Raw genomic sequence first — 26,579 nt, forward strand, 5'->3', positions numbered from 1 at the left:
AAAAAAAGTAAAAGAAAATATAGAAGTAAGAACTCAAGGCAGACAAACGTCACCTGTGAGCAGGGGTGGAGCTAGACTCTCAGCACAGAGTGGGCGAAGCATTCTCCAGAGGCCCTTCTGATAAAGTCGTTTTAAATAGTTATGTATATCCCATCATATTCTTAAACAGAATTTTTTGCTTTTATTTACATTAATTTCACAGATAAGAAACAATAAATTGTGAAGACAATAAAGCCTCCACAAAAATAACATTTTAAGTCTTGTGTGTGATTCGTCCTGGCCTCATATGAGCAGAGGAAATCTCAGCTCGTGGCTAGGCTAATTTATACAATATAAATAATGTTAGCATGTTATATTTGTTTGGAAAACGTGTTTACTATAAAACAGATGCTTTGTCTGTGAATCTTGTGAGTTGTAATGGAGCCAAACTATGTACCGTTACATTTGTTAAATGTTGCTGTTGTCCCTGGCTTCATATGAGTAGAGGAAAAGTCCGCTAGCTGCTAGGCTAATCTCTACAATGTAAAATGCCATAGGTTTGTGCTATTAACGTTAGCATGTTGTATTTGTTTGGAAAACATGTTTAGTATAAGACAGTTGTTTTGTCAGTGAACCTTGTGAGTTGTAATTGAGCCAAATTTTGTAACATTACCTTTGTTACATGTTGCTGTTGTCCCTGGCTTCATATAAGAAGAGGAAAAGTCTGCTAGCCGATAGGCTAATTTATACAATGGAAAATGCCATAGGCTTGTGCTAATAACGTTAGCATGTTGTATTTGTGGGGAAAATGTGTCCAGATAAAGACAAGTGCTTTGTCTGTGAATGCTGCGAGTTATAGTGAAGTCAATTTTTGTACTAGTTTGAAACTGTCGCTCTTAAGTCATGTGTAATGTGTGTTTTGAATCAACTAAACTTTTCAACACTTCACAGAAACCCCGCCACAGACTAGTGTTTTGGAGGTGTAACTGCAGTGACACAGACACACCACCGCACAAGTATAAATGCTAACAGCAGCGTTGGCACAAGAATAACTTCTGACACAATGCACTATACCAGGGCTCAGGAAGTGGCACACTTAAATGGAACACAGCCATTATTAATGTCATCTGTTACACCGGTGCTCATAATGCTATTGTGTGTTCACAATATTTAAAAACTGATAATCAACGGCCTAGATATGGACATACAAGATCATAAAAGAGCCAGTGCGACAGCTTCTAGACAGACTCTAATATGTGGTGATAAAACTTTCCAAGTGCTTTAATAAAAGCAGCACGCAGTGACTAAGGTTTCGATTTTGCATGACTATGATTCATATTGTCCAGCAGTCATGGGGCAAAGGCTTACTTAACTTTCTGTAAGAGGCCTTCAGGTGTTTGAAATGTTCAAATGACACTGTCATGTAACCTTTGTGCTTAAAATCAATGAAGAACTGTGGAGTGTTTTGTTCCTTTTTAACTTTAAAGATAAAATAACTCTGAAAGGGTCATAACTTCATCAATCACTTGACTTGAAGAGAATATATTGGGACATTTAGAATTAAAAACACATTGGTGTTAAAAGTAAACCCCGCACTTAGCTGATACGACCAAATTAATTTATTTGTGCACTTTGAGCACGACAAACAACCAATTAAAGTTAGTGATTCAGGATATTGCTGCTGTTATATGACGTCTGATTACAAATGTTTTTCTTAGATAAAGATGCTAGATTAATATTAATATATTCATTTCTCCATTAAAAAAAGACTTCAGGATGAGCCTAAAGCAACCCCCAAACCATAAAACAAAGTACAAAGAGTTATTGCAACTCAGTCACACAGAGCGCCCCCACCCAGTGCTGACAGACAAGTGTTAGTTCGTGTTTTAACCTTTGGCCTGCCACAAGGACTGCTCAGACTTTGGAACCAGGGCAACACATTTGCAAGTCCTGGTAATCGCATACAGTAAGACTTGAGGAACTATAAAAGCTAAGGGAGCAAAGCCTAGAAATTAGTCTTCACAGAAAGAGGAGGACTCTTCTTACCTTAAAGGCTTACAGGAGCTTTACTAAGCCCACCATGGGGGGTATGAAGCTCTGCCTTTTGCTGCTGCTGGGCACATACACACTAGCCCGTAAGTACTGGTTTTTGTTTTGGTGCTAACAGAGTTTAAGTGTACAGTTTGATATTTTAACTTTGTGGGTGTTTATTGCTTGGCTTTGTAAAAAGAAAAGCTGGTTTTCCTTGAAGATGCTGCTGTTTTCATGTGTTAATTTAATAGCGTGTTTCGTGCTCAAGCATCCATTTTTTGTACTAGCTGTCCTACTTGTGATGACCCTTTTTAAGTGACTGACAAGCAAAATATAGCAGATTTAATTATACGTGTAAATACTGATTTGAGTCTTTAAGTGTTCTCAGTTGACTTTTAGAGCAGCATGTGGCTTTTTAAAATGTCAGACAAACGTTTTGTTTTTCATCTTCTGCAGAGCAAGATGTGGGAAATGCAGAGGAACCATCTGTTTGCTTGTGTGAGTTGCTTTTGTTGTCTCCAAATTGTTTTATACGTTACTCTTCATGACATTAAGAAACTGTGATTAACGTGATAAATACACAACCAAAAAAAAAAATCCATGTTTTAATCCTGACATTTAACAAGCATTTGATTTGATTTAATTTTACTTTATTTTAAAAAAATATTCAGACATTTGTCTTGCATCCCAGGACGTTAGCTGTTTCCCATAAATACATACAAAAATATATTTCCCTAGTATTAAACTGTCTATTTTAAGTGTTTAAAATTGTATAATATATCTATGACTCAAGTGTAAAAAAAATGTACAGTGTATAAAACATTGCCACTACAGAGCTCTTACTGATGTTTCAAATATATTTCAGTGGCCAAAAGATTCAAGAACTTCCGACGATACGTGTACGACTACGAAGCTGAGACTTTTAACGGCGTGAATGGAGCGACCGACGACAAAAGCGGCCCCAAAGTCTCTTGCAAAGTATGTCTCACACCTCCGATCATTATTGCAAGCACACCAGTTTCAAGACCTTTAACAGAGAACAGTGGTGCTAAAAAATATTTTATGTGCCACACAGGTTGAAGTTGAAGTGCCCCAGACGTGTAGCTTCATCGTCCGCACAACAGAGTGTTCTCTGAGCGAGATCTTTAGTGTGGATGAGGAAGGGAACCCAGTGTACCGTCCTGCTGAGGGAGCTCAGGCTTTCAAAGCTGCCATGGCCAAGTAAGTTATGTTTCCAGACGTGTTGCTTAAACCTGAGGGACCTGTATGATCAGAAAAGTGGAGGATATAATATTGAGGATAAAAAAGACAAAGATGGGCTAAATGATCTGTCAACGTCAACAGGAACCTCTTGAAGATCACAGTCAAAGAACAGACTCGTGTCACACTCTACCCTGAGGATGATGAGCCCATCAACATCTTGAACATCAAGAGGGGAATCATCTCTGCTCTCATCGTTCCAGTAATGGAGGAGGACAAGAACAAGAAAATGGTGGGTCACTGCTCCTCACTGCTTTACTGCCTTGTTTTTGTTTTGTCAGTATTTACCGCAGGGACTAATCAATTCAGGCCAGAGTCACCCCGGGCTCCGAGCAGAGTTTGATTCTGCTCTCATGCAAAGATAAACAAGTTGCACAATGTGTAGATAAGCTGCCCCAGTCACAGGTGATAAACACTCCTGTAACATCATGTCCTCACATTGATGATCTTCAGCCGCGGGTCAGAGTCCTAGATAAGTTTATCTTGTTAATGGCATCACCTGCTCTCATAATTGGGGCTAATCTTTCAGATCAATTGATAAACAGATTCAGGAAGATTGCTAAAGGACAGAGAGCACGTTTATCACTTTGTTTTTTGAGCTGTCTCCAACTTCCTCAGTATCGATGATGTCTCTCATCATTTTCAGGCCACCGTGCACGGAGTGTGCCCCACCCACTTCACTGAGAACACCAGAGAGGACATCGCCACAGAAGTGACTGTCAGCAGGGATCTCTCCCAGTGTGATGAATTCTTTCCCTTCAGGCAGGTCACCAGTCCCCTGGCCCTCCTCACTGGCATGGTAAGAGATTAAGCAGTGTACTGTCACCATCCCAAACTAAAGGTGAAAACATTGCTTTTCATACACTGGTCAATATTTAGAGTTTGGACTGTTTTGCATCCATAACGTCTTCTTTCAGACAAGTGGAAAGAAAACGACCAAAATACATATTAAGGTGTTTATTTTAGTTCAAATTTCTGTTCGGTAAATCTAGCCAAAAAGCACATAACTAATAAGATAATGCCTCATTTGCATATATAAACATGAAATATCAGAAAACTTGTAATACAAAAAAATAATCGTTTGAATGTAAGTAATCACCTGCGGAAGTTTCATGGAGATATCAATTTTACCCTGCTCATTTGTCTTTTTATTTTCTGGTCTAAAATGTATAAAATTTTGTAATACATATCTTTAAAGGCTTTTTTTCCACTTAAGTATCACTTACACACCAAACTCTGATTTATTACCATGTATATTCTGAAGGCTTTTACATATTGGTTTGTTTCTATTTCATTTATAGCCTGATTTATACAACAATTTATTCCTAAAACATGGCAAAAATATATATTTTTTTATTGCTGTTGACAGTATTTTTGGATTTATGGGGTGATATAAAGATACATCCAAAATTCCCTATGTAAAAACTTTTAACTTTTAATATATTAACAAAATAAAACAAGAATTTTGGACCTAGCTTTATTCAGTGTTCAGATTTCTGTTGTGAAAATGTTTGGAAATGAGTGCGTATACAATTAAATAATGCCTCATTTATCTATTTTGATATAAATTTTAAAAAACAACAACATTAATTTAATTAATTTATGTGTTATTTGAGAGGGACAGTGTACATTAATCCACATTCAAACAAATATATATGCACCTGAGTTAGATGAAAGGCTAGTTTTCATCGGCAGTCCCTTTGCCTTATGTTAAAAAGCATATACAGTACAGTTAAACAACATGAGTGTATAAAATCCAAATGGCAGATGATGCAGGTACAGTTTGAGTACAGTCATTTAAAGTTAGTCCTCAATAAACCATTTATAGAAACTGAAAATAAAAACATTTTCAAGTGAGTTTTTTCCTTGCTGTTCTTCAGCAGTCCACTCTTCTTAGTAATGAAAGAAAAACACTGATGTTGTCTCTCTATCATCAGCAGTACCATCTGTCCAAGATGATCAGCAGCACCCAGACTTGCAACTACAAGTTTGACAACCAGAAGAAGCACATGACCAGTGGAACCTGCACAGAGAAACACCTCTTCCTGCCCCTCTCCCACCAGTAAGTTTCAAAGTGATCCACTAAATAATAGAGGAGTATCAAATTGACGAAGTCTTTAAGGCTTCAAAACTGACCCACGTCTAGAGTGGGCAGGAGGCCAGACTTCTCAAATCTCAAGAGCACACACTGACAATGTGAGCTCTAGATGTGTTTCATATGAATACTGTATTCTTCAAACTGCTCCATCTTTCCAAAGAATTACAAACAGACAGATTCCCTATCCTGACCAATATTTGTCTCATCTCTTTTGCAAACAGGAATGAGTATGGAATTTCTACTCTGGTGAAGCAGACTGTGACTCTGAGAGAGACCGCTAAGATCAACGACAGAATCTTTGACTTCAGCAGTAAGTGTTTCTGTTTTAGAAATAGCTTCTAAAATATCTGAATATACTCAAATGTGTCCAAATGTGCTGCATATTCTTACTTGTCTGTGATATGATTCTGTACAGATGTAAACCGCTTCATGAGCTTGGCTATGGATGTCACTGACGACAAGTCCCCCGTGCAGACCAAGGATGCTGCCATCGCCACCATGCAGCAGCTGAACACCCTGTCACAGACCACCCAGGGCGAGGAGCGCGCCAGCCTCTTCCACAAGCTGGTGACTGAGCTGCGTGGCCTGAATGTTGACATCTTGGGAGACGCTGCTGTTGAGATGATGGACATGTCCCAGTCTCTGATGTGGCAAGCTTTCGCTCAGTGCGGCACCCCAGAGTGCACCAGTGTCATGCTGAAGATTCTCAGGACCTTTGACGAGGGTGCCCTCGAGGTCGACGCTGCTGTGTACGCCCTGGGACTGCTGTCTAACCCCTCCCGCCTCATGGTGAGGGACATGCTGGCTATGGCTCAGTACAAGCAGAGCAAACCCATCATGTATGCTCTGAGCAACGCAGTCAGGAAGTGAGTGTCATCTTTTTTACATCTGAAGGAACTGCAGCAGTGAGTGGTGGTTTCTGTTGTAAATTAATTACTGATGTCTGACTCTGTCTCCAGACTGTACCGGGCTGAGGGCGTCACCTCCGAGATCACCGCTGTCTTTGAGTACATATCTTCCATCCTGGGTGCAGACTGCGCTGGGGAGAAGGACCTGACCTTCCTGACCTTGAGGGTAGGTAACCAGCTGTGAACCAGAGTTACTATAGTTTGTATTTTTCATTAGTTTTTAATTTTTTTTTTTTTCAGATCTTTTTTATTAACTTTTCTGCAGACATGAACAAGTACAGCAATACAGAGCCAAATAAAATGTCTGTGACAAAAAACAAAACAGGAGAACAGAACAATTTATTTTATTTTATTTTATTTTGTGTTGTTTTTTTTACTTCAGTTTAGTTTCAGTTGGTTTCCAGGTTTTTATTTTAGTTTTAGTTAACCTTAATAATCTTGCTGTAAATGGATACAGCTTATAAACATAGAGCTTTTCAGTTCCATGTTTTTTCTAATTTTAATTTAATTTAATTTAATTTAATTTAATTTTATTTTATTTTATTTTATTTTATTTTATTTTATTATTCGCCTAAATTTTGTGAATTTCTGTTTCAACCGTGTATAGCACTTTTTTCTTTTTTTTCTTTTTTACTTAACTGTCTATACTGTTCCCTCCAGGTTGTTGGTAACATGGGAGATATAATGGAGACCGTTGACGCCACCATTAAGAGCACCCTGGTGAAGTGCATGAGACAGCCTGCAACCACACTGTCTGTACAGCTGGCTGCCATCCAGGCTTTCAGGCGCATGTCTGCAACAGATGAGGTAAAAACGATGAACCGTATCCCAGATTCCCAGTGTTGTAGTGTGAAGTTTCCACAATGACTAACACATTGTTTGTCTCTCCAGGTTCGTTCCAACCTCCAGAGGGTCAGCCAGTACCCCAAGGGTGCTGTGCAGAAGCGCCTGGCAGCTTACCTGGTCCTGATGAGGAACCCCCAGGACAGTGACATTGAGATGGTGAAGAAGCTGATTAAGCAGGAGCAGAACACGCAGATCAAGGCCTTTGTGACCTCCCACGTCTACAACATCATTTCATCCACTGATCCAGAGACCCAGAAGTAAGAACGGAGCACCTTTCAACTGACAGCACACATTATACTTTATGTCACGGAAAAACTGCGCTGATTGAGCCCATCTGATTGTTTTATTTTTTGTTACTACCTCAGGATCGGTCAGAAGATCATGGACGCCCTGCAGGATACTGAAGTCACCACACACAGCGACTACACAACAAAGTCCCGCAACTACAAGCTGGGCATGGCACATGAGAGCATGCAGGCCAACATGCAGGGCAACATTATCTTTGATCCCAGTAGCCAGTTGCCGAGGGAAATGATGCTGGAAACTACCCTGAAAGCTTTTGGTTTCAACATGGATCTGTGGGAGGTATGTAATACTGTAGCATACATACTGCTGTTTGAAATTATGGCTTTATACTAGCAGCATAAAACTAGATTCATAGGTGTGTTATCATTTTTATTACTGGATTTTTTCAGTCACTCCAACCAAGACTGTTTCCTAACGTATTTGTTTTATTTTTCCGACAGCTTGGCATGGAAGGAAAGGGCTTCGAGCCAACCATTGATGCTTTGTTTGGAAAGAACGGTTTCTTCCCTGACACTTTGGCCAAGACTCTGTACTGGACTTTGGACAAGATACCACCACAGGTGAAAGAAGAACTGGAGAAATGGGTTTCTCCCCTGGACACAGACAAAAGAAAGGTACGTCTCATGTGTTACCATTTCTGTTAAACAATCTCAGTCTGAGTTATGTTGTTATTGTCACTGATACCGCCACAATTAATATAACGTTTTCCTCAGGTTCCTGAAAATCTTGCGAGAGAAATCGTCCGCAACTTCAACAAGCTGGTGAAGGATCTGCAGAGTCAGGATGCCCCAGAGGCCATGGCCTACCTGAGGATCATGGGAGCTGAGCTTGGCTACATCAAGAGCAGCGAAGTGAAGAGCATGGCTTCCAACGCAATAATGTATGCAGATATTCTCATGAAGATCATCCCTACCAAGGTACTGTTCTATTCTCCTGTTATCAAGTTAATAAAATGCCTTTCTGCAACACAGCGAGAGAAAACTCAAACTGACTGCTTGTTCTTTTCATCAGGTTGTGTCTAAGATGATGTCCAGCACTGACAATGAGATCTTCGCCCATTACATCTTCATGGACAACAGATTCATGTTGCCAACAGCAGCTGGTATGCCTCTGACATTTGCTCTGTCTGGCACCTTCACTCCTGGAGCAAAGGGAGGCCTTCGCATGGGTCCCACAATGGTAAATGTTCCATCTTTTGACTTAGACCTACCCCCAAAGCTCTGATTTATTATTTTGTTGTTGCTTTTTGATTTGACACGCTTTCTCAAATGTCCCACAAACCATTTTGAAAACCTTTGGCAATAATAATAATTCAGTATGTATAGACTCTTCAACTAATTTAACTTCATCTGATCTGTTTTTGTTTACAGAATGAGCTGCTGTTCTCACCCTCTATTGGAGTTGAGTTCGTGACCAAGATGGGAGTCCATGTCCCTGAGTTCATCGTGTCTGCCGTCGAGATGCATACCAACATGTACCACGAGAGCACGCTCAATGCCAAGATCACCATGGAGAACAACGAGGTCAAGCTTTCCATCCCCGCCCCACAGGGCACCACAAAGCTCTTGAGCATCAGGTAACAAATAACATCAAATACATTCGTTGATTATATTTGATAAATGGTGTTTGCTCATTAAGTGCTTTAGTAGTAGATGTTGATATTTCAATGGAAACTGATTTTACTGTTTTTTTCTTTGAATCAGCAACAAAGTGATGATTGTGGGTGCTGGTAATGCTGCCGTGATCCCACACACCGAGGGTGAATCCAGCTGCAGCCCTCTCTTCTCTGGAGTCAGATACTGCACCAAAACACTCCGGGCCAACACTGGTGATAAGACTGATGTTCCTTACTTCCCCCTGAACGGAGAGACTAAGTAAGTTGTTCTTTAAAGAAGCTTGATTTTAATTTCACTGATTGTAACACGCTGCATGATTATCATTCTGTAAGTCATGAGAAAATGGTAGAAATGGTCAAAAGTGTGATAATAATAATATTAATTAATTTATAGAGCACTTTTCATACAAGAGATGTAGCTCAAAGCTCAACAGAATTAGACAATGAAAAGACAGTAGATGATAAAATATAGAAGTGAAGCTAAAAAGAGAATGAATAAAAATAATAAGAACAAGAAAATCATTAATTAAAAGCCAAACTAGATAAATAGATATTTAGAAGTCGTTTAAAAATGACCACAGAGCTCTCTTGGTAGGGTTTTCCATAATTTTGGAGCCTAGTTGTCGCTATGATTGTGTGTATTTAAAAACCCAGCAGTAGAAGAGCACGTGAAGGATCATGAAACAACAGAGAGTCTGCAGTGTCGGCCGGTTCCAAACCATTAAGAGCTTTTAAAACAAAAAAACCCCCTTAAAATCTATTGATCTATCTATCTATTGAAGATACTGAGAGCCAATGGAGTGTAGCTAAAATCGAGGTTATATGCTCGGTCTTCCTTGTTTTGGTAAAAGTCTGTTCACTTTGTCAAATTTGTGATGCACAAATACTTCTTGTTCTTTGTGGTTTTCTAGATGCACAATATAATAGTAGATTTATCTGAGAGAGACTTAAACTTTGTTCGTTTCACCCTAGGTTTGACTTGGACATCAAGCCCTCTAAAGAGGTCTCTGAGTACACAGCCACCATGGCCTACAAGCTCCTCGTTGAAGGAAAGGAGAAACGCCACACAGTTGATTCTTTGAAGTTTGCCCTGAGAGCTGAAGGTATAAACATCTTATTTGCGGAAAAAAAATCATATCAACCTAAATGTTTCTATAGGCCATGACCTCCTTTTTCATTTTATAGGGTTACATACATGAGTAATGGAGTTATACTTTGTTTAACTTTAGGTGCTCAGCCCACCGAGGCCACAGTCACCATGAAGTTCAACAGGAACAGGAATGTCTTCAGCACCCAAGTCCAGGTGCCTGACTTTGATGTCGAGGCCGGCGTTAAGGTTGGCATGACCGACAGCAGTGCCAAGGGCCAATCCATTACCCTGGAGTTCACCAACAAGAACATTCCCCAGCTCTCTCTGACTGGCCGTGCCAAGTGAGTACCCGGCTAAAATCTTCTGTTTTAACACACTGTCAATAAATGATGCAACAGCATATCTTTATGTACAAGCAGTGACTTGACCGTGTGTTTTTTTGATTCATCACAGGCTTCAGACCATGACTGATGGCATGCTGCAGGTTCAGCTGGTAGTCCCATCATTCAAGACTGATGCTTCCATCACTGCTACCATGAGAAACACTGACGGACTCACCGTAGAGATCAAAAGTGATGTCAAGCTCCCAGCGACCTCTTCTGTTCAGGCAGTTACATTCAAATATGGTATGTCTGTTTAAGAAAATACTCCTAATGGACTTCAAAGATCGCTCATCTCAGGCATTTGTCTCACACACTGTGTCAAATTTAAAAGTTTAATGCTAAATGCTTTGTATTTCAGGTGAAGACCAGGCTGAGGTTCAGCTGATGTCCAACATGAACGCTGATACTAAGATTGTTGTGCCTTACACTGAAGCCGTCATCGTCTGGCTCAAGCAGTTTGCGGAGGATGTCATGGAGCAGCAGGTTGTCAAGACTGACATGAAACTGCGTCACGTCCTCAACAAGGCAGTTGAGGTGAAAAGCATATGATTATTACTTAATATAATCAGAACTATTTTAGCAGACCTTGACTTAGTTATACTTCTACCAGACTAAAGCATATGTTGTTTTATTCATCAGGCCAGTGATATCTGGATGGACAAGATCTCAGCTGATGTTCCCTACGTTGAGACTCTGAGGAACAGAATTGCAAGTGTGGAGATGCCCTCTATGCCTGAGAACCTTTTCATGAACTTGTAAGTAAACCCCACATCGAATAATGATTATTACTTTTCACATTTACTCACCAGTTGAATGTCTGTTTTGAATTACCTTATAACACATGTTCTGCTTTAATCTTTCACCAGTGACAGTGCATTCAGATACAAGTTCAACCACGACCGTATGACCATCACCGTCCCTCTTCCTCTTGGAGGCAAATCATCTGAGGAGCTGAGGATACCGCCAATGGTCAGCACCCCACGCATCTCTGTGCCTCAGCTGGACATGGAGTTCGCCTCACAGGAGATTCAGATCCCCACTTTTACCATCCCCTCTGAATATGATCTCGTCCTGCCTCTGATGGGAATGGTTGAAGCATCTGCCAAGGTCAACAGCAACTATTATGACTGGGAGGCAACTATGTCTGCTGGTAACAACACCGTAGAGTCTCCAAGCTACCTGGCCAAGTTCAGAGTCATGGCTGAGAGTCCAATCCAACTTCTCTCCTTCTCAACTGAGGGTAATTTAAACGTTATTCTTGTATTTAATGAGAACAATTATACATTTATTATGGAATACTAGATACACAGCTTCAAGCTAATACTAATTGATATTTTATTATTCTGTCTGTTTTTAAAGGAGCTACAACAATTACCGACACGCCAGAGAAAACCATGAAATTCACCATGGATGGTTCCCTGAGCCACATGCTCATGAACACAGGTTTTAGTGTCCTTGAAACCATTGCTGTCACAGACAATGTAATGTCAACAGGAAGGTACAACATCAATGCTGCCTCTCCTATGGGTCTGGACACCTCTCTGGCTGTTACCACCCAGATCACCCTAGACTCAAACATGCTGTTTGGAGATGTCAACACAGACGGAAGTCTCACCATTGGACCCATGGCTGCCAGCACCACTTATCAGTACACCTTCTCTGTTGAGCCAGCCAAGAAACAGGCTAAACTGGAGAGCACACTGAGGGTGACCTCTGAAATCCTGAAGGTCATCAACAAGATGAAGGCATCGTTTGCAAATGAGGAGCTTCTGATTGAGTCTAACACCAACATGGACACCGACCCGATCAAGCACACTACCAAAATGAGCCTTAACTACAAAGATGTCAAGCTTTCCATCCAGTCTGACTCTGTGACCAAGGCTGATGAGCGAATGATCCGTAGCCAGATGGAGTTCACTGCTTCTGACGGGCAGGCCAGCCTCAGGATTGAGAATCAAGCTGATGACACAGTGAACCGTGTCTACTCTTTGCTCACTGGGTCCATGAGCCCCTCCGGCCTGGAGATCAATGCTGATGCCTCCTTGAACATCTTCTCAAGCCTTGCCTCTCACAAGGCAACACTGGCCCTGAACATGAATGGTCTGACCACCAGCTGCACAACAACTGCTCAGTACAGCCCAATGACCTTTGAGAATGTCTTCCATGGTGGAGTTGACACCTCTGGTGCCACCATGTCCCTTACAACTAAGGCAGCCATTAAAGACAACAAAGCCGAGCTCAATGTTGAGGGAAAGCTTGCAAGCACAGATGTTTACCTCAACGGCATCCTTAAAGGTAACCTCTTTGACATCAACACCAGGAACAGAGTGAACTTCAGACTGAACGAAGATGGCTTGGTCCTCTCCAACAATGTAGTTGGATCTCTCAACAACATGAGGACTGAGAATACACACTCACTGTCTCTTACGCTAAAATCTTTCACCCTGAGCTCCAAGACTAATAACTTCCTTGACAAGGGTAACACCTATAAGCATGACATCAGTGTTAACATGGAGCGTTTTACTGCCATGGTTAATGTGCAAGGTGAATTGAAGATCATGGAGACTGACTTTGTGAATGATTTCAAATTCGAGGCACAGCCCTACAACATGGAGCTGACTGGAACAATGATGGCAGGCCGCTTAGGGGAAGAGCTTAAGCACACTTATGAAGTCAAGTTTGTTGACATGGCCCTCTCTGCAACATGCAATACTGTTGGTAAACTCCTGGGAACTCAAATGGAACATTACTCTCTTATGGAGGTTGCTGGTCTGACCATGAAGTTCAACAGTGAAGCCAAATTCAACTCACCAGTTCTTCAGCTGGACAGTACAGTCAAAACTGTTGCTGCACCCTTCACTCTGAACATTGATGCCATCTTCAACTCAAATGGCGAAGGGTATCTGTATGGTAAACAGAGCGGCGAAGTATACAGCAAATTCCTCCTGAAGGCAGAACCCACACTGTTCACACATTCATTTGAGCACAGAGCCTCAACCACCCATCAACTGGAGGGCAGACTCGAAATCAAGACCAATATGGAAAACAAGTTCAACAGCATGCTGAGTCTCCAAGAGCAAAGTGTGACACTGAAGATGGCATCCACAGTAAATGAGGACACTTTTGATCAAGAAATGAATGCCTATAACAACGCAGAGAGAATGGGTATTGAGATGTCAGGAGCAGTTTCAACCTCCCTCTTCAGTGAGACCAAACAAGATTACGCAGTCTCTGGATTTGTGAAATATGACAAGAGCAGTGACAGCCACTTCATCCAGATCCCATTCATTGAGCATCTGCCTGCAGTTATTGAAGACGTTAAGGCCACAATGATGAGGCTGATGGACCAGAGCATTGTGATGCTGAGCGATATCAACACCAAGTATGAGATCAGTGCCAAGTTTCAGAATAAAGTGTCAGAACTGAAGGAGGTGATTGACAACTTTGACTTCAAACTCTTTGTCCAAGACCTGAGAAAGTACACCAACTCAGTGGAAAGCTTTGTGATCGACCTGACGGCCAAGTTCCCAACTGACAAAGTTATGAATGTGCTGAGAGCAATGAAGGATGCCATCATGGCGTTTATAATGAAGCATAACATTACCCAGAACTTCAATGAAATTTATGCCAAAGTAGAGGAGATCCTCTCCAGCTACGAGGTTGAAAAGATGATTGGGGCCATCATGGATGAGGTTGTTAAAATCATGAAGCAGTATCAGGTGAGGGAAAAGGTACAGTCTGCAATTGCTACTCTCAATTCAATTGACTTCGAGCCTTTGCTCAAAAAAGTTATGGCACCTGTTCAGGAGCTTGTGAATGAGCTGTATTCCTTTAACTTCAAACAGCTGATTAATGACATGAGTGACTATTTCATGAGGATGATGCAGACAATCAGATCTTTTGATTATGACACATTCACGATGGAATTGAAGGAGAAAGTGTCAGAAATGAGCAAGATCCCCTGCTTTGGAAAACTCTATGGAGAGTTCAGACTCACCTCCCCTCATTACACACTCAGGACCAATGCTGACCTCGAGAACACCACAACTACATCAGTCACACCAGAGTTCAAAATCAACCTTAACTCATGGGCAACATCTACTTTGAAAGTTCTTGACTTCACAGTGGACGCCAGTGCTCACTTTGCTGCACCCAAGATGAGTCGCCTGTCCATCTCTGAGAACGTTAAAGTTGACCAGATGTGTTTCACACTCGACCACAAGGCAACAATGACTCTCTATGGCCTGTCAGCTCAAGCTTCTGCTGAAACTACTGCAAAAGCCAACACTGAGCTCTATGTAGCCGAGCTTGTCAATACTGCGTTCTTCGCCATGGAAGATGGAGTTTCTGCCACTGTGGAGACTAACTACAAACACGACCTCAACATGCCATTCTTCAACATCTTCAGTGAAGCCTCAATGACTCAAAAGAATGTCCTCCAGCTTGAGACAGGCACTGCCCGTCTGACCGTTACCAATGTGGCTAATGAAAAATATGCAGTTCAGGACTTCTCAGATGAGGTAACCCACAAGAGTGACATGGAGGCGGTCATGGATCTGCACACAGCCAAAGTGACTTTCACCGGAGCAACAGGCAGCAACAACATCAAAATGAATCAAAAAGTGGTTGCAGAAATCTGCATTTTCCGCCATGTAATTTTTGATGCCAACTTTGAGACAGAAACCCCTTTCATGAAGGGCAGCGTTGCAGAAGTCAAGTTCCAGATTAATGCCGGAGACATGAAAATTGATCTCACTGCCTCTCACAGTGCAGAGCTGACTGGAAGGATTGAGGGAACTCTCTCAAACTCTGTGCTTGCTTCAGTCACACCTAGTGATCTTATGTTTGACACCAAGAACAAGGGAAATGTCAAGGCTGCCCTTCCATTGAAGCTGTCTGCAAAGATTGATCTCCAGAATGACATGGCCATGACCCTGAACTCTGAAATGCAGCAGTCTAGCTGGACAGGTCTGGCCAGATTCAACCAGTACAAGTACTCCCATTTCTTCAGCATGGATAACGGTGACAGAGAAATTAACATCATTTCCCAGATTAATGGAGAAGCAGATCTAGATGTGCTGAGGAGGCCTATCACCATCCCTGAAATGACCGTGCCATTTGTTGGTATGAGGACACCAAGAGTGGAAGACTTCTCCCTGTGGGAAGAAACTGGCCTGGGCAACATCCTGACCACAACTGAGCAGACATTTGACATGAACTCCAAGCTGAAGTACATGAAGAACCCTGAGATGATCACCATTGACATTAATGTGGATCCAGTCATCACTTTCGTTAATAACAATGTCAAGACTCTGCACAAGAAAGTGCTCATCGGCAAAGATCAGGCTGCTGCCATCCTGGCTACATCTTACAACCAAGCAAAGGCAGAGTATGAAAAGTATAGCATTGAGCTGCCTAAAACCATTACAATCCCTGCCTACAAAGTTCCAGTGATGAATGTTGAGGTGTCTTCCTTCACCATTCCCCTGCCTGACGTGAGTCTCATCACAATGCCTGCTCTGCATGTTCCATCTGCCCTCAGCAAGATGACTCTGCCAAAAATCACTCTGCCCAAAATTCAGAGCATCAGCATCCCCAAAGTGGGTGATCTGACCTATGAGTTCTCCATGAAAACCGCAATGGTCACACTCAAAACTGATGCCAGCATCCTCAACCAGGACAGCATTCTGATCAAACTTGATGCTTCCTCAACCTCTACATTCGAGGTTCTGACTGGAAAGATTGAGGGCAACGCCAATGTGAACACAGCTGATGGATTTAAAGTGGTCTCTGTCCTGTCTGTTAAACATCCAATGATTGAGGGAAACCATGACAGTACCACCATGATCAGCTATGAAAATGTGGATACCTCCATCACCAATTCAGCAAAGGTCAACCTACCTGTCCTGAAAATGGAAATCTATCAGGAGATTACTGGAAATCCAGAGGAGGGCCTTGTTGTGTCTATGTCCACTCCATCTGCAGGACTCCTCGCACTTCAAATGCAGACCAAGCGCCCAGCACAAGTGAAAGCAAGACTCTATGGTCGCTACCCGGTAAGAGAACTTTTGCTTACTTATTTGCTCACTAATAACCATAAATTGTGATACAAATGTGAATGGTGTATTTGCTGTATATTTTAGTAATATTCATTTCATGTTTACTTTTTTCTCATAGTCTGAGCCAACAAGCGACATCGAAATCTTGGCTCTGAAGATGTCTGTGATGGACTCCGAGAAGCTGAACCTTCAGACAACCTGGAACATGGAGATACCATATCAGATGATGTTGGGAATGAAGAAACAGGTGCCCGCTGTGATGAAAATGGTGTCTGAGCCTGCTGTCGATACATATAACACAATCTATAGGCATGCTAGAAGCCTCGAGGGTCCCTTTGAGCAGGCTAAAGAGCAGGGTAAAGTGATGTTAAAGCAGGCTGTTGACAACCTTGCAGCAATGAATCCTTCCAGTGTTATGACAACTGTCACAGATAAGACCATCTTGATCCTCAGAGAGTACCAAAAGAAAGTTGAAATCGTTCTTGATGCTGTTGTTAAATTCCTGAGAGAGACCAAGTTCCAGATCCCTGGGTATGAGCAGAGGCTGTCTGGACTTGAGGTTTACCAGAAATTCAGTGCTTTTGTCGCTGATGTATCTGAGGAGGCTGTTCAGAAGGTTCCAGAGTACTTTGCCTCTATGTTTGCAGCAGTGCTTGATTATTTCCAAAACATCGAATTCACCCTTCCTGGCTCTAACTACATCGTCAGCGGAAGGGAAATTCTCGATGACTTAGTTGTAGCTTTGAGGAAAATTCAGGACCAAGTGATTGTCACTGTTAGGAAACTGGGCGAAATCCAGCTGGAAGACATCATTAACAAATTCTCTGCATTCGTGCAGTTTGCCACCGAACAGGGTGAGAAGTTGCTCCAAACTATTAAATCTCAGAACGCAGAGAAGCTCTACACCTTTGTGAATGATGTATACAATGATGCCATCAACTCTCAGGTCCTGGCTGATGTTACCATGCAGGTTGAAGAGGCCCGCAAAATTATTGTGGAATATCTAAAAGCTGTTAAAGCTAGGTTTGAGAACATTTTCGCAGACATGTCCTTTGACCAGCTTCAAGCTGACATCCAGTCCTGGATTGATGTAATGGTGAAACGTTTAAATGCTTTCCACAATAACGTTATTAGAACACTGAAGGAGACAAGCAAAACTGTTGAACCATTTGTGAGAGTAGGTGACAGACAGATGGAAGTTGACATCCCCTTACCATTTGTTGCCAAACTCAACTAAGTGACCATAGCTAACCAGGATATACTACAGTGTTTGCTTTGACTGTATCTGTTGTGTAACCATGATGCGTGTCTCTCTACGCTGTGTTTGAAATTAGTAATTTTGTTTATTATTTCACAGTAGATTCACAGCTGCTGTGCTCTCTTTATGTCTTGTACTATTTAAAAAATATGTGCCCTTCAATAAAGACAGTTTGTACTGCATACTGAACATCTCTGTGCATTTCTTATATGATTGTTTTTTATATTTAAATCTAACTTCTTGGCAAACTTATAAAAGTAAAAGTGTGCGCTGGTAAAATTTCCTCCTGAAGCATAAATCAGCATTTTAAATGGTCGTGAAGCATTTCACTTTGAGTCAAACCTGCTCCCCTCAAACTCACAAATATATTTAGTAGCAAGTCATTAAAAAACAACATGCACAATATGTCACAGTATGACAAAATTTTAAAAAGATCACTACACTGCTGTCACAGTCATTTGTACCCTGTGGTCTAAATTTAGCAGAGACGCAAATAGCTTCCTGTGACACACAAACCCTCTTATCACAAAACAATGAGAAGAAATGAGTCAGTCTGACAGCTATTGTGAACATTATTAAAAAGAAAGTAAAGTAAAATGTATTCACCAGTTGGAAAACATGAACTAATACTCCCCATAATGGCTGTTGGCTATGTGTAATCAGAAGCAATGTGTTCACATCCTTAAGCAAAAGTGGCAATACAATAGTATATAAATACTCCATTACAAATCTTATTCATGTAAACATACAGAGGTAAAATGTATGGGAAGTATCAAAAGCAAATAACTCATAACAGAACTCATAATAGAGGAGAATAAAGTAGTGTTTTAATGTTGTAGTTTGCTGGAGCTGAGCTGTTCTGAGCTACTACTGAAAGGTTAGGGTCTCAGCTGTGAATAAATATGTTTTAATGTACACAGATGCTTTCTAAAATTAGGTGGTTCGGGATTAAAGTAATGTGTATTTGTGCCAATCAGCCCCATCCCGAGGTTGGCTGTCACAGTGTTATAACATAGCTACAAAAAAAATAAAATAAAATGAAACAACCAATAGAAATAATTTGAAAATTTAATTCAAACAAGAACCAGAAAAAAATGAACATTTAATTTAATATATGCCCATTTAAAAAACAATTTAAGCAATTAATCAGTAGGAATTTTTAATTACTTTTGCCACTGACTATAAAGATTAATAATAAAAAATAATGATATAAATTATAGCTGTTGCGCAGCGATGGGTCGGGTCCGGGCATTTTTAGGCAATTCTGAGCAACAAGCAGAAGAATGGGAAGACATTTAGGAATTTAGCAACACAATCTGCCTTTTGCATCAGCTGAGGCTTGAAAGCACAACCTCTGAGACTAAGAATCAATTTCTATCTCACTGAGCTAATTAGTCAGTGACAATTCATGTGTAGCTTCACAAATTGACTAAGCCAGACGTGCAGGTTTAGCAGCTGTCCATGCATGGAAAAGCAGATTTCAAACCACTGTAAAAACATCAGTTATCGAAACAAAAATCTGAAAATACACATACTGCATCTAGACAGCATGGAGATGTTGGTCATTTATTTTAACAATGATTGATTTGCTTCATAAGTGAAAAACTGATGTTTAACTAGTTGAGCTATGTGCAAAGTGAGAAGCCTCAGATGGTTTCACACTGAAGTATTGACACTTGATCTTTGTGCAAAGTTTGGTTTATTTTCAAGCAATGAGAAGGCAGATTTTCTAGCAGAAAAAAGACTTGAAGATGCTGCACAGTGATCAGTCACGCTCAGGCAATTTTAAGCACTAAGCTGGAGCACAAGAAAATGTTTACAATGTGAATTCTGCACCAGTTGAGGCTTGAACCCCCAACCTCTGGAACCTAAGACGGTCATCTACCGCTCTGAGCTAATTGGCAAGTAGCAACTCACCAGTGGCTTCACAAATTGAGTAAGCCATTCACTGTTGTGTAGGAAAGCAGCCATCTGTGCATGGAAAAGCAGATTTGAAACCACTGTAAAAAATTCAGTTATTAAGACAAAAATCTGAAAATACACATATTGCATCTAGACAGCATGGAGATGTTGGTAATTTGTTTGTAACAATGATTGATTTGCTCCATAAGTGAAAACCTGATGTTTAAAATTGCCATTTTTACATTGACTCCAATTGTTCACATTAGAGCAAAATTCAAAATGCTGTCAAAAATTCAGTTTCTGAGATAAAATTCTAAAATTTGCCACACATCATCTACCATGACTCTAGAATTTTACAGTCAAACATTTTGATGCACTGTAGGCTCAATTTTTGATAAATCAAAAATCTGAGAAACGCAGTTTTTGTAGGACAGTCTGAAGATGCTGTAGCAAGTTTGGTGTCAATTGAGCAAAAATTGTGGGAGGAGATAGGTTTAAGAAGTTTTACAGTTTTTGAAAAAAAAAACAGAGTGATGAACTTAATAATTTTTTATAGGTTTAAGTGTACAAAAGTTTCTTTAGTACTGGGGCTACAGTTTGATGAAAGTTGTGAAGTTGTAGCACGTATGGTTGATTTGTTATGAATTTTCAAAGTTTTGAACTTTAGACGCTTGCTGTAGCGCCACCATCAGGACTATTGGCTTGAGTTTACAGCTGAGGATATCTGGCATGAGACTGGACCTTTGTGCAAAGTTTGGTGAGTTTTCACCCATGGGAAGTATGATTTCCTCGGAAGAAGAAGAAGAAGAAGAAGAAGAAGAAGAAGAAGAATACCTAGGATTACAATAGTGTCCTGGCAGCTTAGCTGCCCGGACCCTAACAAGAACCAGAAAAGATGAACATTTAATTTAATATCTGCCCATTTTAAAAAACAATTTTAAGCAATTAATCAGTAGGAATTTTTAATTACTTTTACCACTGACTATAAAGATTAATAATAAAAAAAATAATGATATAAACAATGTTTTTAATCCAGTGGTTCCCAACTGGTCCAGCCATAGGGCCCAGATTTCTCCTTAGTCATTAATTCAAGATCCTCACAGGTAAATATATTCAGCATCATACTCGCCTTGCCATTGAGCTAGTTTACTGTCTCTGTTAAGTAGCTGTCTGTTAGACACTCACTCTACAGCAGGAAACGGCACTTCAAAATAAAAACTCTGTGCCAGATATTCACTGTACCTCAAAATAAAGTGTGTTTTTTACAAACTTGACACATTTACCAGTCACTTGCAGTCCATTCAGAATGGACCCACAACCCACCAGTTGGGAACCACTGCTTTTAATTTCTCATAATACAGTTAGAGTTACATTTGCTAATTTGGGAACCCCAGAATCAGTGTACCAAACAACCCTTCTCATATTTGACAACGATATTGGTGATAAAATGATGTTAGCCAGCTACATTCACTCATCAGAGACTTTCAAATCTTATTTCAAAATGTATCTGATTCCTTTGGTCTGTTAACCAGAAATAACACTTCAATATCTCTAACACAGTTTTAAGATACATTTACCCTCACCAAAAAGTTAGAAAGTTTAAAATAGTAGATGAGAGCAGGTGAAGAAAGCAAACATCTTTATGTTGCATGTTTGTTTCTGTGACCTTCAAAGGACCAGATAATAGCCGCATGCCAACTAACCCTGGTCTCCCCTACAACCATGCATCACATTTTATTTTATAGGCTCATCAAGTTTTCTATACTGCTATGTAAAATAATAATCAGCAAATGACCTACTAACGATCTGTCAGATGACTTAATGGAGTAAAAAGCAGGCTACAACTTTAAGTATAAAGCAGAGGTGTCTAACTCAACTTAAATTTGATCTCAAGTGGGCCAGACAAGTAAGACCACTGAATAATACCTTAAAAATATACCAACCCTTCTAATTTTCCCTTTTTTTTTGTGTAAAGACATCCATTCTGAAAACGTCCATCCATTTAAAGAACAAATGATGAACAGCCTGCAGTATGTAAGAGAAATTGAGTGCAATTTCAACAGTATGTCTCAGTTTTTCCACTTTCAATCAGTCTGCTACTCATTTTCATTACGTGTGCATATTTTTCATAATGTTCCACTAAAGTGGAAGCTATTGCAGAAGCAGGTGAAGTCATCCCCTGCCTTACAAACCATTTACAATCTGAAGTTTTGGCAGTGCCTCAGCAGCAGGGTTCCACTAATATTGTTTTAAGATAGAAGTCTGATACAGATTGTTTTGTAGTGAAGCTGCTGGTTGACAATATTTTGCACGCTGTTCGATATCTTTAAATTTGACAACACAAATAATTCATCATTATGTCAGAGAGCTGTATTCTAGTCAGGGTGGCAACATTTTACATGAAGTATCTTCTCACTGTTTTATTTTTTCCTGAAACCTCTCAGCCTTCATATGTGCATCAACATCAGGTGTGCAAAGTCATCTAGTGGGCCAGATTGGACCCTTTAGCGGGCCGGTTCTGGCCCCTGGGCCGTATGTTTGACAGTGCTGGTATAAAGTATCATAACATGGAGATACTCAGGTAAAGTACAAGTATGTTTCCTACCTAAACCAGAAAAGAAAATACACTGGATGATGTCATTATAGCTTTACCACCACATTGAGTATTTGTCCTTAGTGAGAGAAAATGAGGCACAAGAATGGAAAACTAGAGGTGATGACACACATTGATTCTTTTATTGACTTTGCCCAAAAACAGCACCGCTTGTTCCCTTACATTCTGAATTGTTCTTCCTCACAAAAAATTCCATTGTTCCATTCGAAACCTAGACGTTGCGTCACTACATTAACGCAGTCGTAATTTGATCAACTCTTAGGAACATATGTTTGGCACATTTTTTCAGCAATTTTCATCTGCGTGGTTCCACAGTTTCATTCTTCAAAAAGGAAAGTAAAGTAAGGACAAAGTGGCTCTGCTCTGTCTGATCAGTGAATAATAACCTAACAACATTGAAAATCAGAGGCACATGAGGGGGGCCAGTGTGGGAAAATTAACCAGTCCAGCACAATGCATTCCTGTCCTGTAAGTCAGCAAAAAGCCCAGCAACAGAAGGCAGGGAGGAATGTGACTTTTACACCGTTGTAACTCTGCTGGGATTTATAAAACATACTCCTGTTAGACTCTGATTTAGTCTCACTGTAGTTGTTTAATGAACCACAGAAAAAAATACATGTTTAAAGCTAAAACAAGCTTCTTTTTTGTCACTAAAAGAAAGACTCACATAGTGAATCCACCCCCCCTGGATTCCCAGTGTTACAACACCCTCTGTAATTGATGTTCATAGCTGTCATTTTAACACGCACTCCCACTATGAAGAAAGAAACACTTTGTGGAGACATGCCAAACAAGCTGAATTCATTACATAAGTACGGAAAATTTGCTCAATATATTGATTTAGCGTATTCACTTCAAAGCTCCAACAATACTTTTTAATCAAATAAATCTGAGGTACATTCAAAGTCATGATGGAAGACATCAAGATGGAAAGTTTGTTTCTCAACCAATCGTGAAACAAACTTTTTACAGTGTCAGAAAACTTTACATTTGAAGCCAAAAAAGATACCATTTTATGTCTGTGTACAGATTGTGGTTTCAATAACACATGATAAAATTCCATAAAAGGTTTTTCTAATTGCCACACTCTCCCATAACCCCATATAAGCGTGTGCTGCTGACTCACAGAGCTCCAACACAGCCTGCTCTTCTTTTCATGTCACTTTCTAAGAAACTGTTTCACTCTCACATGCTAACCCCATCTCACATGCTCCATCTTCCCTTGGAAATAACACCCACATAACCGTATAATGAATGTGTGGCTAAATGGGAAAATGTCAAACAGGAAATGCCAGCCTGTGAGACACAGCAAGGTCTAGATTTCTTGGTGAGATACTGTATGTGCTTCAAATGATTTGGTTCAGGTGAGCTGTAAGGACCCCATCGGCCTTTGCTGGCTGTACTATTTACAGGCTGTGTGACTTCTGTCCTTGTTTTACATTAAAAAAGCACCTCTTTTGTGAGTTTCCTCCAAAATGGAGTCACTGTAGCCGCCAGCAAAGCATAACACGGGGTAGAAGCATGCTCAGCAAACTTAATACGTGTCTTGTGAACCTTTGTACATTTGACTGTAAAACAAAGACGTGCTAAACTACACAGGACAATATGTTCAGCCCTTTTCAAGGCCGGCCAGTGTGTCATCTCTCAGACCTTAGATGGTGTTTGGCCTGTTGCGTAAAAACAACCAAACCAGGCATTTAACATACTTTTTAGATGTGGTTCCAACTAACAAACCTGAGACAACTGATTTCTTTAACTGTGAACTGAAGCCATGTTTTAATTCAAAATGGCGTAACACACCAGAGGAAACTACACAGAACACCATGTGCATCCCTTGCACCGAACCTCATCGTACTTCTTATAAAACTCTCTGTGACTGACTGTAGTGTCCAGATGCTGTGCAATATCATAAACTATATACAGTCATGTTACAATACAAAGAGGGCATTAATAACGAGTGCAACTTTTTAACTGCTTTGATTATAACAAAGTAGCCTGTAACCTTGGCAGTAAGGCAGTGGCCTATGCAAACACTTTGAAACACACACACACACACACACAAAAAAGTGAGCAATTGAAACCGTGGCTCTAAAGCAGGCCTTTGGGAAAGGACATGTCCACGTTAGATTAGAAGGGTGGGTAAATAAGGCGTCCACTGACATGTAGTTTGTCCTCCCTCCTCCCCTCCACCTGTCAGACTGGGATCATGTGACCCCACAAAGAACATGCTGTAACCAGTGCATTTCACACAAACACACACACGCCCCGATATCAGATGTTCATCAAGTGTGTTCAAAACAACTTGTATGCAGTCATTGGTTTTGGTTGAATCAAGGTCGCCTGGTTACATGGGAGTATCCAAACCATGGCCACTGCCCGTGCATGTTCAGACACAGATCCCAGCAACGGTGGGAAGCGTCACGTCTGCGCGTCACGGCTCTCCAGACAATCAATCAGCGTCGTTTCACATCAAAACACAGCATTTGAGACAGCTCCCTGACGGTGTTTTCCGTTTCTGTAAAGCTGCCCGTGTTGCAGTCTCGAATACCTCCCAGATCCCCTCCTTGGTTTTGGCAGAGCACTCCAAATAGTCATATGCGCCAATGCGCATGGCCATGGCCCGGCCATCTTCTGCCTTCACTGGCTCCAGCTTCAACCGGGACAGCTCGTTCTTTACGTTCTCGTCGTTGCGCAGATCTTTCTTGTTGGCCACTAGTATAATAGGAACATTGGGACAAAAGTGTTTGACTTCAGGCACCCACTTTTCGGGGATGTTTTCCAAGGAGTCCGGGCTGTCCACGGAGAAGCACATCAGAATGACATCGGTGTCCGGATAGGAGAGAGGGCGCAGCCGGTCGTAGTCCTCCTGTCCGGCTGTGTCCCACAGAGCCAGCTGGACTTGCTTGTTGTCCACCTCTATGTCCGCCACGTATGTCTCAAACACAGTGGGGACATACACCTCGGGGAACTCGTCTTTGCTGAACACGATCAGGAGACATGTTTTCCCACATGCGCCGTCGCCCACCACGACAAGTTTCTTCCTTATGTCAGCCATTCCTACTGCGCGTTTCTCTCTCCTAGCTGTCGCGTGAATGTGGCATCAAAAACACATATGTCCCCTCGGCTTTTGTACTCTCAATGAGCCTCGTCCCGTAAGCCGCTCCCGTCTCGCAACTCCAGAAATTTACCAGTAACCACTGCGATCTCTTTATAAAGCATAGGGTGGTTTCCTAAATATAGCAATCCAATCGGAAATAGGGAGGTGAGATCACAGCTTGGAAAGGAGAAGGTGATTGGATCTCATCGGGTTTCCTTATGTAGAGGAGGGTCATGGACCACGAGGACCCACCCGACCCAGGATCAGCCGAAACCATCCAAATCTAACTGCATGATGATATCACGCCATGTATCTTTTGCATTACGCGACTTTTATTGTGGGTCATTAAACCATTTCCCATGCTCAATATAATGTTTTAACCTTTGATACTATGAGTCAGCCTTGTTTTTAAAATTTAATCAACTATCCAATAAGCTTTCATTCAAACTAAGATATGATCCAGCTGTAATATGAGCGCGCGTTAAGGGAATATAACGTGCGTAAATGTTGGACACACATTAATACGCATTAACATACATGCTGCCTTCACATGTACAAAAGGTGCGTTGGGGAAATTTACACTGACATTGTTATACGCATGTCTACGTAGTTCACGCTATTTACAGGGAGGGGGCACTAGCGTAGGCAAACTCTTAGCTTTGACTATCAAGCCTTGCTAAATCACCGCTCTCTCCAAGGAAACAAAACAATATAGAATTGGGTTGACGGCGTGCAACAAGCATAGACCCTCTCTCGACACGACAACGCGTGAGTATCTCCTCTTTATTTGTCCCCGTCGAAAGCAAAAGCTGTGCAAAGCGTCTGCTTTTTTAACGCGACTGCCGTGGTGTGAGTATTTCCCCTTTTGTTTAGCGGTTAAGGCCCCTCTGTTTGGAACTTGAAGGGGGGCCATGTTGTTTAGCCACTGAGTGTTTGGTTGATGTTTTAGCTCGCACAACACCAACTTGGCAATTAGCTAGCTCTTACATTAGCCATTTTGGGGGGTTTATTTGTCGTGTTGCATGCAACCAGTGTCGGTTTCGAGGCTAAGAAATAGCTTGTTTTTTACGACTAGCACCGGAGCCCACTAGCGTACTGTGAAACAATGGTAAATTCACCAATTTAACTTTGAT

The 26,579-nt window shown here is 41.1% G+C and overlaps 1 protein-coding gene across 1 annotated transcript in view; it reads left to right on the top strand.

Moving 5' to 3' along the window:
• Positions 1–1,932: 1,932 nt before the first annotated feature.
• The window catches only part of LOC117270508 (apolipoprotein B-100-like), a 46,705-nt gene continuing 22,058 nt past the window's right edge, over positions 1,933–26,579 (top strand). Inside the window, 30 exon segments of the mRNA XM_033648149.2 lie at positions 1,933–2,114; positions 2,467–2,508; positions 2,876–2,988; positions 3,086–3,231; positions 3,355–3,502; positions 3,917–4,069; positions 5,208–5,332; positions 5,590–5,678; positions 5,784–6,234; positions 6,328–6,442; positions 6,937–7,083; positions 7,168–7,379; positions 7,488–7,707; positions 7,869–8,042; positions 8,142–8,345; positions 8,440–8,607; positions 8,799–9,004; positions 9,132–9,302; positions 10,016–10,146; positions 10,273–10,474; positions 10,587–10,759; positions 10,875–11,050; positions 11,156–11,271; positions 11,383–11,756; positions 11,876–16,572; positions 16,694–17,811; positions 24,873–25,476; positions 25,478–25,611; positions 26,057–26,157; positions 26,160–26,214. Coding sequence (XP_033504040.2) covers positions 2,060–2,114; positions 2,467–2,508; positions 2,876–2,988; positions 3,086–3,231; positions 3,355–3,502; positions 3,917–4,069; positions 5,208–5,332; positions 5,590–5,678; positions 5,784–6,234; positions 6,328–6,442; positions 6,937–7,083; positions 7,168–7,379; positions 7,488–7,707; positions 7,869–8,042; positions 8,142–8,345; positions 8,440–8,607; positions 8,799–9,004; positions 9,132–9,302; positions 10,016–10,146; positions 10,273–10,474; positions 10,587–10,759; positions 10,875–11,050; positions 11,156–11,271; positions 11,383–11,756; positions 11,876–16,572; positions 16,694–17,811; positions 24,873–25,476; positions 25,478–25,611; positions 26,057–26,157; positions 26,160–26,214 — 10,820 coding nt within the window. The 5' untranslated portion in view covers positions 1,933–2,059.

Source organism: Epinephelus lanceolatus, chromosome 13 (genome assembly GCF_041903045.1).
Source record: "Epinephelus lanceolatus isolate andai-2023 chromosome 13, ASM4190304v1, whole genome shotgun sequence".
NCBI classification, from domain to species: domain Eukaryota; kingdom Metazoa; phylum Chordata; class Actinopteri; order Perciformes; family Serranidae; genus Epinephelus; species Epinephelus lanceolatus.